The sequence below is a fragment of the Halichondria panicea genome, chromosome 6, assembly GCF_963675165.1.
Source record: "Halichondria panicea chromosome 6, odHalPani1.1, whole genome shotgun sequence".
NCBI classification, from domain to species: domain Eukaryota; kingdom Metazoa; phylum Porifera; class Demospongiae; order Suberitida; family Halichondriidae; genus Halichondria; species Halichondria panicea.
In genome coordinates, this window is record NC_087382.1 from 7,580,305 (window position 1) to 7,592,338 (window position 12,034).

Consider the following 12,034-nt stretch of genomic DNA (forward strand, 5'->3'; position numbering starts at 1 on the left):
CGATGTTCAAAAGGAAACATTACAATCACGACAAAAATCATAATAGCATGCACAGCTATAGCTATTTAGTTTTGTCTCTCTCTATAGTAAAAACAAAAAGAATATTGGAAAATCAGCTATTCTATAGAATATGTCGTGTGCACAATAAGTCATGTAGGGGTGGTACCTCAGCTAGATGTAGCTTACTTCATTATGTACGGGGATCAATTTCTGTGTGTGTAACAACGGGACAAAGTTTGGATCTTGGAGGGGGGAGGGCTGGTCTGTAGTCGTCTGTGGTGAGGGGGGCTAGTTCATCCATGTAGGATAGTCTCAGCTGATCTGGCCTCGTGGCTGGTCTGATGATGGGAGGAGTGATATAGCGATCAGGGTCAGCTTCTTCCATCGTTCTATCAGTGTAAGGGGGGTACTCGAGGTCTCTTTGCTCATAATCATCTACTGCTTCAAGTAATTCATCTTCATCGCTTTCATTGGAGACTTGATGATGCATTTCCAGGCCTTTATTAGCTCGTTGGAGTCTCTTACCTGCAAGCACAACTCCTAAATTCCTTACGATGTTTTCCACCTTCAGCCATGTATTGCTTTTCTTGAGAACAAATTGGTAGAAATGGTAGGAGAGCGTTATCACAAATATGATAAATGATATAGCCATCGAAATATTGGCTAGTGCTGATTGATCTTTTTTTGTTTCGTTGATATAGGAGGAGCCCATTGCTAGAATAGTAATATTGAGTAGATAGAGAGTTTCGAGAGAATCACAGAATGTATATTTATAAATACGAACATTTAATAGTTTCCAGCTGATCAGTCCAACTGATAGAATCCCACATGATAAAATAGGGAGAGAATTGTCCAAAGCCATGGCAGCTACTAGATTATGAACAATAAGAGCCAAAAGGAGCAGTCCTACCCAGTAGCGATGTTTGGGAGTGAATGCAGCATGGAACGCATCCATGAAGCCAATGTATTTTGTGTTCTTGGTCCATATCATAACTTTTGAACAGCTCGAAAACCATTGTCCAAAGAAGAGCAGTACAGTGAACAATCCACCTGCAATTAGGATTATGGCGGCAGCAACAAACCGAGCGATGTGATCAGGAGTAAAATATTTTACATTGCCATCGTACACCCAAACTATATCACTTGAATTGTTGGGAAAATCCAACACCTTGGTTGCACCATCAGGATAATCCAAGACCCTGTATTGCAATGCAGCAATGATAAACCATAAGAGTTTGGAATAAGAGAGTAGGATGAGTGTGCCTAAGGCAGCAACTGGGTTCCTGTTGGAGAGGAGCTTTGCAAATGAGTTAAAGTACTTGCTCAAGATGATTATTAAGAAGAGGAGAAGAAACAGGTAAGCTGGGAAGACAAGTTGAAGGAGCACTTTTGCTTGAGAGTCCATTCCGTCATAAAAGCATGTCTCAATACCTAAGTCAAGATTCACCCATGATATGAAAACTGTCAAAGCGTTCTGAAAAGGTATGAAAATCGACTGATTTGCAGCTAATATATTAGTGTAGAAGATCAGCCCATGGATAGTACCAGTTGCTATGGTAAAGTTGAAAAAAAGAATAAATGCAACTAGTAATATGCCTGACAGGGCAAACGGAAATATCAGGAGAAGGTAAATGTTTGAGCATAGTTCACACCTTGACGTACCTAACACAAGACTAAGTCCTGGTTCACATTCTCCACACAAGACACCACTTCGATTGTAGGCACACTGTTCATCAGGGTTGCTTAGGCTTATATTGACTGGTTTTTGTACACAATAGTCAAATATACAGTTACTAACGACATATCCTGTTCGGTTGGTGGTATTAGTGACTCCTATCCATATATTGCTATTACTTTCCAATTTTATAGTTCCATTTTCCTCGGAACAGTTTGTTATCTGATATTCTTGTTGCAAGACTGGATCACAGTCACATTTGCACTCAATTGAGGACGGAATTGGTTGGAGTCCAATAGGGCATTCACACTTTTGAAAAGAGATGTTTAGAATTTGTCTTGAAATTCCCAAATTGTTGCATGGACCATTAGCATAGAGTTCAACTTGAGTAAAGTGGTCTTGTGAGAATACATTGTACTCTAATTCTGTGCACCTATTGCCAACTTTTTGCTCAGCCTGTCCTTCTTTGAAACGACCAACTCCACTCTCAGTGATAACAGAGCTTCGAATTGTACCATTAACTGGATTTCCAGCTTGGTCTACAGCCATAACACTCACCGTGAACTTTCGTCCTTTTCTAACAGAAATGGCCTGCTTGGTGGTGTTACAAACTTGTACTCTAACAGCCTCCGAAGCTATTGATGAGAAAAGCACAGTATTGTTCAAGTACTCAAATCCATTGCCCGATGAAGAGAATTCGGCTGATACATCCACCGTACATCTGTCCAACAAGCCTCCATAAATATCTGCTCCTGACTGGAAAGCTGTGTTGTTAGTCAAAAATGTGTTGCGATAAATTTGTTGGCTGCTGGTCAGGCATTTTGAATTATCACGTAATTGGAAATTTTTAGTCAAAGTATAAAGAAGATTAGTGTTAAAACCATGCAGATTAAGAGTTTGAATGAAGCATTCTGTTTGCGTCACTTCTCCTACCATAGTTACATTATCTCCTATACATGCACCACTTTCGGTGCTGTCTGCTACAAATATCCCCCCTCCATACTGAGCGGTGTTATCGAATATTACTAGTTCAACCAGCATTTTACCAAGTTCGAGCTCCACTTCTTTTTTCAAAATATAAATTTTGGAACTTCGCTGTAGATATATTCCACCTCCACTGTTGTTTGCTGAGTTTGACTTGATGTGGACGTAAGCATGAGAAAAAACGTCGATGTTTGAAGCGACAGCATAAATACCTCCCCCATTTTGAGCTTCATTTCGATCTATAATACTTTCAGACAATCTAATTTTCATGATACTACATGTACACAAGATGAGTGGATTATTAATTTCACAACCAATAGTACCCTGTGGATCAAATCCAATTTCACTTTTGTATGCATAAATTCCACCACCATTTTGTGCTGTATTGTAAGAAATCTCTATGGGATCGTGTACAAAGAGTGTACTCTCTCTCAGAAACACACCTCCTCCAAAGGTTGCTGTATTGTTAGAAATGACCACTCCTTCTGCATTGATATAGATTTTACTCCGAACTGCTCTGATGGCTCCACCCTGCACACCACGATTGTTACTGAGAGTTGTGGGTCCATTGAACTCCACTCGACTGCTTAGAGCATATACAGGATTTTTATTATTGCTAATGTTGTTAACTCCCACAAATGCCAGATTAGAATGCACTACGTAAATGACATCTTCACCCTCTAAATTGCCCATCATGCTTGTATTAGAAATTCTCAAAGTTGAGATAGCAACTGCAATCACTCCACCTTGTTGGGTCGCACTGTTGCTTGTAAACACGGAGTCAGAAATGATTACATTGCTCTCAAGAGAAACGATCGCTCCGCCACAGTCAGCGCTGTTGTTTATTAACATGCTCTTGGAGAGAGATATATTTCCACCATGAACTAAAACCGCTCCACCAATACTGGTACTGGTAACAGCCTGTCCACTAGCAGCTACAGCTTTATTTTCCGTTAGATTACAGTTTGAGATAAATGCACTACTTTGGGAAATTGTAATCGCTCCACCAAGGGTTGCTTTATTGTTTGTTAGATTGCTACAAGATAATAACAAATCTCCGATGAAAACGAAAATAACTCCTCCTGATCTTTTAGCATTGTTGTGTGCTAGCTCACAGTTGGAGATTGAGACACTGCCACCATTGCTATACATTGCTGCTCCATCCTCGGCACTATTGTTTGTTAGGTCACAGTTGTAAATGGAAACACTGCCTCTGTTGGCGTAAATTGCTCCACCATCAGTATCAGCACTGTTGTATGTTAGCTGACAGTTGTAAACGGACACACTGCTATTGTAGGGGTAAATTGCTCCGCCAAATTTGGCAATGTTGTTTGTTAGCTCACAGTTGTGTATAGACATACTGCCAGCGTCGGTATAAATTGCTCCACCAAGTTCAGAAGCGCTATTATCCATAAAGTCGCAAAAACTGATAGTAACATTTGCAGAGACCACATCCACTGCTCCACCATATGCAGCACTGTTGTTTGTTATCTCACAGTTGTAAATGGACATGCTACCTTTGTCGGCGTAAATTGCTCCACCATTAGAGTCAGCACTGTTGTTTAGTATCTCACATTTATAAATGGATACACTACCTTTGGAGGCGTAAATTGCTCCACCAATTTGATAAGCGATATTATCCGTAAAGTTGCAAAAACTGATACTCATATTTGCAGAGACTACCTCCACTGCTCCACCAGTTGTAGTAGCACTGTTTTTAGAAAACTCACAGCCGTAAATTAACACACTACCTGTCTCTGCATAAATTGCTCCACCAACAAATCGAGAAGCGCTATTATCTGTAAAGTTGCAAAAACTGATACTCACATTTGCAGAAACCACCTCCACAGCTCCACCCCTTTCAGCAGTATTGGAATTAAACCTAGAATCGTTAATAACAATTTGATTTGAGTGAATGTGAACTGCACCACCATTGCTACTAAAGAAGCAGCTCTTTTCGATGTACACATTATCAGCTTCAATATGTACTGCTCTGTCAGTGCCAGTGTTGTTCACAAAGAGAACTTGTTCAATCGTTATATCTACCGTGCGAGTGATCCGGAGTGTGCAACTTTCCAACTTCAGCAATTTCAAGTCTACTAAATAGCATTCAGTGATTAACACCTTTTGAAAACTGACCATGCTTGAAATATTTTCATCATTTGCTACATCGAAATACAAACCTTCAATAATCAACTTACTGATACTGGATACCTGCAAACTACCAGTTTCGTTAAAATTGATAGTAGCTTTTTGGCCGATAATAAGCACCTCTTTGAAATTCCCAATCAAAAGCTGTTCATTTAACATGTGATCTCCAGGTAGAAAGCTCAAGATGATATTGTCTCCACCAGATAAGAGGTCTGTTTGAACAAGCTGCTCAAGAGTGAAACAAGTTCCGTTTCTATAGTCATGACACAAGTCGATACAATTCACCGGTACAATGTAATATTTTTTGCCACTGGAGACAGCAGCTAGTGACAACACCAGCAACAGCCAGTTGTACATGTCCTTGTGAAAATGCTAGCAAAAAAGAAAATTTCACCTAACTCATTTGCATATATATCACCCATGCACAACACGTCAGGATTATTTTGTGGCACAAGTTATGTGAGTACTACATCTATCCAGTCACAGGGCTCACCATAATTATTCACAAAATCAGAATTTACTTTGAGACAATCCTAGCTAGCACAACACTAACCTATCAGATACTATTCCAGAACCACGGACACAGTGAACACAGAGCAGAACTCGATATAGCAGTAGCTAGTTATGAAGTTAATCCACCGAACCTTAGTATAGCCATGCAGTATGCCTGCAATATAGTTGCTTATATGGCCAGGTAGTGTTGACTAGAGTTATACTGCACACAGAACAAATTAAGTTAATGTTTACTGTAATGAAAATATTTTGGCTATGTGTGAACCCTACCCATTCTATATACAGAGTTACCAAAAATCCCTAAAATCTGTCATTGTCACTGTCCTTGTTTCCTACTGAAACATGCACACTTGCACTCACGACAAATCACATGCACTCACGATGAAATTTCCCTAAAGAGCTTTCAATAATAATATTAATAATTTATTATGACTTGTACAGCCTGTAACATAATTGTTATGTAATGTTTGTGACAATGACTGGCTAGCGACAGACTGTGCAACACGGCTGTGTCACAGCTGGATAAATATGTGGTACAATCAGAGATATTCAAATATCTATGGAACAATCTGTGCATCTGTTGCATGGGCACATCATTAAGTGGTAAGTACATGGGTTGTCAGAGAGTTAAAGTTTTTTGTTTAAAGTGTTCCCAGAAGTAGACTAGTGATAGAGGGTATTCTTGATTAGTTTTAGTAGTGCGTTGATATCCATGGTGGGCATCAATTTCCATAACCTTGCAATACGATTGAGGTAAAAGTGTTTACTTGCCCTATACTGTTTGGCTTTGACAGTGAGTTTGTTGTTGCAACTGAAGCGGGTGCGACCAGTAACACATTTTATACGATCTTTATTGTTGAAGTTATCCGATGGTTCCTTTAATAGAAACATGTATTTCAAACTACTACATTAGAATATAGCTTCAATTTGGACAGCCTCCATCAGTATGAGCGTGAGTAATTGATGTGATGCATTTGGTGGCTCTCCTCTGGATTCTCTCCAGTTTTTGAATATCCATATGAACCTCATGATACGGTATTCAGGGTGTCATACAGAATTTTGAAGTAGAGCTAGGGGAGAAATAAGAAAAGTAACCAGAAAATGTTGCTAAAAAAAGGTCAACTGTTATTTCAATACCCAGAATGGATCAGTTATAATTGAAAAGGGGGGGGGGATTGGAGCTAGGGGGGGATATCCCCCCTTTCCCCTGTATGACACCCTGGTATTGATGTACCAAACCACTTTCAATGAATGGGCATGCAGACAGAATAAGTATAGATAATTATTGTCAAACCATACCAGTGCATGTGGCCGGCTCTTAGACTGACAACATATATATAACGGCTATTGGCATTTCTTTTGCAAACAGACAAAACTAAATTGACCGTTTAATCTTGCTGTATAATTATAGGTGATCTCACAGAAGGACAGTATACGATCGGTGACTGAAGACAATATACAGTAGACTCTCGCTATTCCGGCTCTCTGAAGTACGGCCACCTCGATATACCGGCCATTTGGTTGGCAGGAATGCTACCTCTATGTTTACTGCACAAAACTCACCCTGAAGTACGGCCACTCGCTATTCCGTTTACCGGCCAGTGCTGGCTGTCCCAAATAACGTTTTCAATGTAATTTTGTATGTGTATTACGGCAGGATATGATGTTTTGGGTGTGGTTTAGTAAATAAAATTGGATTACACTTAAATAGAGAGCAGAATGATTCATTATCTTTCATTATCCTCGAGACAAGAACTGCAAATCAGTGATTAGATTCGAGGTAAGGTTGTTTTTAAGCCGCGGCTAATTATCTGAAGTACGGCCACCTCGCTATTCCGGCCAAGCTGCATGGTCCCAAGGGTGGCCGGATTAACGAGAGTCTACTGTACTTAACTGGGTGAAAGACTGAACCCTGCATGTGTGTGCTGATCTGGTGGACTTTAGCTTGCCGCCCATCCTAAGTTAAAAACTGTGTGCAGGCAGACAACATGCTAATTAGTGTCATTGTTTTACCATTCATTATACATCTCGGATGACTGACCACCATGCATGCACTCATAATAATTATTGTCTACATAGAATCAACGTACTAAATGGTTATATTAATTTGGCACTGCATGTTTACACTCATAACACACCCATGCATGCATGCACTATTTATGTTTGTGGTCCTGTATTCTACACATGTACATGTGCTATGCATGACAATGCTAACTGCTATATCGAATTGCTATCCATTCTCATGCAGGACCTCAGTCCTAGTAGATGCAACGTGTGAGTATAATCATTTCCCATTTCACGTACATGCAGTGCATGAGAATAATCCTAGTATATCATTCAGTCATCAGGATTAGCTATAATTATTATTAGCATGATGACAAACGTGATTTTGAGTAAACAATTTCACATTGCTGTCATAATTTATAACCAAAATTATTGGTAGCTTGAAAGTTTCATGTGAGTTCTTGTGCTCAATATAATATTAAATTAAGTCTGTGAAAGTCTTTCTAAACGTATTTCCACAAAAGTTTATACCCTAGAAATATACCCACTATATATACGGTACATGTATATTAATATTTAGGGACTATATTCGAGGTTATGAGCAAAAGAGGAAAACATCTGAACCATATTCGAGTAAGCAGGATATTGTGGCAGCAGATTCTTGGCACACCTATATGATCATATTACACAGTGTACCTGAAATTTCCCAGAATAGATATTGCCGGGGGGGGTTAATATTGATCAATATTAACCCCCCCCCGGCCATGATATGTAGTATGATTATCGGTAGTGGTCAAAACTCAAAACCACCTTCAATGGATGGGCAGACAATCACATGCAGATGGTGGGATTCAAACCATACCAGTGTGCGCTCTTAGACTATATATGACAATTAACACAAATCATAGTTCAGGACGTTTATTTTTTGGCATTCAATGCACACATGCAGACAATACTTCTACATAATCTATTAATTTTTTGGACTGATTGTAACAGAGTTAGTCCATGCATCACAAGGTACACATTGCTATAAAGACAGCGACCACAGCGACCACAAGGGACAGTCTTTGCATAGGAATACCTGGGGAAGGGAGTACAAGCGACGGGAATTGGATTATCTTGCCAATAATCTACTAACTATAGATCAAATTTATTATTAATAACGGGCTCAATTAATTTCTATTTTAGGGTACTCATTAATTTCTGCCATAACTTAGTATAATTATGATGGTTAAATGGAAGGTTTGGAATCATATATATTCGCTTGCTAATAAGCGTTTTATTGTAATTAAGGCGAACATAAATATCAGTCAAATTGCTACTCAAGGTAGTTAACTGGCACCCCAAATATACTATGGGAGGTGATTACCATGTCCAACTTATGGAGAAGAAAGTAACGTTCCTAATTCTCTTTTGTCTCCGCCACACGAGCATGTGCTCTCTGAAAAATATACCTCTCTACAAAACACACCTCTCTGAAAAAATCAACCTCACCGAAAAACGCAATTCTACAAAATGTACCTCACTAAAAAAAATTGCACCACCTATTTTTTCATAACGCACTTTTGTAAAAAATAAACAAACGGCACCACCTGTTTTTGCAAAACACACCTCTACTTTTAAAATACTGCTACCTCTCATAATACACAACCTACGAAAACGTTGAGCAAGACAAAAAATCAGGATTACGAGAGATTATACGTCAACCGTCTGAACTATTATAACAATAGTCTAGATCTAGTATACTAGACTCATAATTATAATTACAGAAACTTATCTCAAATGCATAATTATTAGTAACTGTACTAGTGTTGGTGTATATAACATAGAAACGTGTGCACATAATTATTATGAGTACTCACCATTGCCAGTTCTGAAGCACGGGTTACTCTCAGGATCTGCTCCTGTTGTGGGGAAAGCAGGAAATAATTATACTCATACATACACAAGGCCGTAGCAAGCGGTCAGGCTGGTCAGGTTTTGGCCTGACCAGCCTGACCGCTTGCTAGTAGCTGGGTGGGTAATGGTCGTCAATATTGGAGCGATAATACGCATGCTGATTGGTGAGGAAAAGTGATGACCTTTTTTTGATAAAATTCACCACTGTATGCGATAGTTCCAAAATCAGTTGAACTTTAAGTGTAAGTTGGCCTGACCACTTTAAACTGGTTTGCTTATACGCCCCTGATACATAGCCTCCTTCACAGCCTCTCCTTTTCTGTTCTTTGTCACATTAAGAAGAGAAAATTGGAGGAACAAAGAAAGAAAGAAGGAAGTGACAAAGAAAAAGGAGAGCCTGCCTTACTAAGTCGCGTGATCCCCTACTTGACGTAGACAAATTTTAACGAGCGTGGGCGAGAGAAAACCTCAATAACTGTCCTCCCACACAGTGTTTAACTTGGAGCGCATTTACCAGGAACATAATTTGTACTGGAGTGTATAATTTTATGAACAGTAGAGTCAGCATTCGTGAGACCTTTAGTCAGTAGAGGAAGTATGAAAGACTATAGAAAGACTAGAGTAGAGTAGACTATATCTACTAGTCAAGTGGGTCTGTTCTGAACTCAGGAAAAAACGGAGCTAAATTTAGATCTAGATCTAGATCTTAAGTCTTTAGTCTTTACTAGGTAAGCCCTCGTCTACAATGTCTCCACACTTGATTCTAGCTTACTATCTACGATGCTATAATAGCTTTTATGTTAGAGTTTGCAATGCGTAGGCATGCTGTAGCTTTTTGCTCAGGCTCCGCCCAGCTAGTGATTTCCCACGCTCATTTTCACTTGTCTACCACTTGTCTACCGTCACGCGACTTAGCAAGGCAGGCTCTTCTTTTTCTTTGTCTCTTCCTTCTTTCTTTCTTTGTTCATCCAATTCGTCCCGTATTTTATCTTATTGAACTATTTTAAGGAGAGGCTGCGAAGGAGGCTACCTGATACATGCAGCACACATCATCATGACTAGGCATTCAATCAAATTAAAGAGAGGTGTGCATGTATAGCTGTAGTATGATTTTCTTAATATAGAACTTCTACAGAGAATGGATACAATAGTACACTGAGGGGAGCATAATTTAGAGTGTTTGTGTGTGTGTTTGTGTGTGTGTGTGTGTGTGTGTCTGCATGTGTGTCTGTAAACTGCTACAGCTGCATGTTCAAGGATCAATGAAGTGGAAGTATTAATTATGCCTCGGTGCGCATGCGCAAGCGAGGTATACGGTAGTGTGTTTGTGTGTGTGTGTAGACTGCTACAGCTGCTCAAAGATCAATCGAGTGCAAGTAAATAGGCTTCTAGTCATGTTTATTTGGATTTTAATTTGTGGATTTGCAAAATAATGCTTCGTTCTCGAGTTACGCCTAGAATGCCATTGCAGCCTTTTCAAGAGTGTGTAGCAAAACTTGCCCATGGAGTATTGCTACTCTACTTAGTAGTTAGTTCTGCACTAGAGCGCTAGCTATTGGTAGCTGCAACAGTGAGAAGAGCTGCAAGGCTCTACTGATATGATGCAGCCATTAATTCTTAGGCTTAAACTTTTGGCATCGATCGTTTTTAACAACAATCATGGTCGATCATTACCCACTCTTGAGTTCAGGATTCTGCCTGCATGCAGCCAATGCCAAAATGTTCATCAAATATTCATGATGATAATGATAATTTATATAATGTGTGTATAAACGGTATTAGTAGCTGTTACTAAGATATAATAGTGTGCTATACTCATCCTATAGACATCTCTAATGATATACATTAATTCGTACTTTTGTAGTGTCTGTTCAGATATACCTTAGTTGCATAAGAAGTATTCAAGATTTTTGGTAAAGGGTTGTCAGACCTGCTGAGAATGCTGGTGTGCTTCGTTGCCAACTTGTTGTAGCTAGTCGATAATAAAATGTATGGAGGCCGATAATCGATAGCTGCATGTGGACGATAACTAATGACGATTGTATGAACTCTTGGAGCTCGTATGGCTCCCTTTCAAGCTAGGTGAGAAAGCTTTAGGAACTACTTGTACTTGTAGAAGAGGAGTTGACCTTCACGTAGAAACTTAAAACAAGCTTTAGAAGCCTAGTACAGTTGAGATATAACGCTAGGCGCAAACCCCGGTTGATAATTGATGGCTTACGCTATAAGCTAATAATTATTGCTAATAGCTTTATATGTTATGTAGCTTTAACACCTTTACCGAGGCATCAGCACCCGCGGTGCTTTCATTATACCAGTATAGGTTTTCTAAGTAAAATTTTTATGGCTGAGAATTGTGAATTTTTCACGTACCTAGTTGTACGCTTGTGATGATGTCAGCTGTGCATTTAGTGAGTCCTTGGACTTCTGTCAAGTTAGTTGGGTCACCAAATACATCAAAACAGTCGTAGATGATGTTTGGGACTTGAATCCCAAGGGCTGTTTTAAGACCATTCAGGGTTCCTTCACCACAACTCTCACCTGCATCGAAATAGTACACCATGTTTTTAGGAGATAATTATAATATATATTGAGTACACTGATAAAGAGGCCTATATTCCGTTATAGCTGGTTATTTTCGAGGCATAACATTTTCAAGCTTTTTGAGGATTGACCCAGAAACACGAAAATAATTATGTAATACCTCAAAATTGGTTTACATCTGGTATTGGAAACCTCTCTACTGTGGGGTGTGGTCATTTGAACTTCTATCCTCGAAATGTTTAGTTCATAGGCAATCCGTGAAAA

At 39.3% G+C, this 12,034-nt stretch overlaps 2 protein-coding genes across 2 annotated transcripts; both read right to left on the reverse strand.

Annotated features, from left to right (window-relative positions):
- LOC135337315 (uncharacterized) lies at positions 1–5,467 on the reverse strand. The gene is made up of 2 exons (XM_064533233.1): positions 5,364–5,467; positions 1–5,182 (listed from the first exon to the last, which is right to left on the reverse strand). The coding sequence occupies exon 2, from the start codon at positions 5,165–5,167 to the stop codon at positions 191–193; it is 4,977 nt and encodes a 1,658-aa protein (XP_064389303.1). The 5' UTR covers positions 5,168–5,182; positions 5,364–5,467; the 3' UTR covers positions 1–190.
- A 2,727-nt stretch (positions 5,468–8,194) lies between these two features.
- On the reverse strand, positions 8,195–11,804 carry LOC135337546 (uncharacterized). The gene is made up of 3 exons (XM_064533478.1): positions 11,600–11,804; positions 9,190–9,231; positions 8,195–8,408 (listed from the first exon to the last, which is right to left on the reverse strand). Exons 1-3 carry the CDS (start codon positions 11,787–11,789, stop codon positions 8,338–8,340), a joined length of 303 nt encoding a protein of 100 aa, XP_064389548.1. The 5' UTR covers positions 11,790–11,804; the 3' UTR covers positions 8,195–8,337.
- Between the last annotated feature and the right edge of the window lie 230 nt (positions 11,805–12,034).

Bases quoted from the DNA above. Each gene is read 5' to 3' on its own strand.
- LOC135337315 (XM_064533233.1), bottom strand. From the start codon at position 5,167: ATGTACAACTGGCTGTTGCTGGTGTTGTCACTAGCTGCTGTCTCCAGT.
- LOC135337546 (XM_064533478.1), bottom strand. From the start codon at position 11,789: ATGGTGTACTATTTCGATGCAGGTGAGAGTTGTGGTGAAGGAACCCTG. The intron at 9,232-11,599 runs GTACGTGAAAAA...TCCCCACAACAG, and splicing joins CATCACAAGCGTACAACTAG to GAGCAGATCCTGAGAGTAAC. The intron at 8,409-9,189 runs GTGAGTACTCAT...TCCCTTCCCCAG, and splicing joins GTGCTTCAGAACTGGCAATG to GTATTCCTATGCAAAGACTG.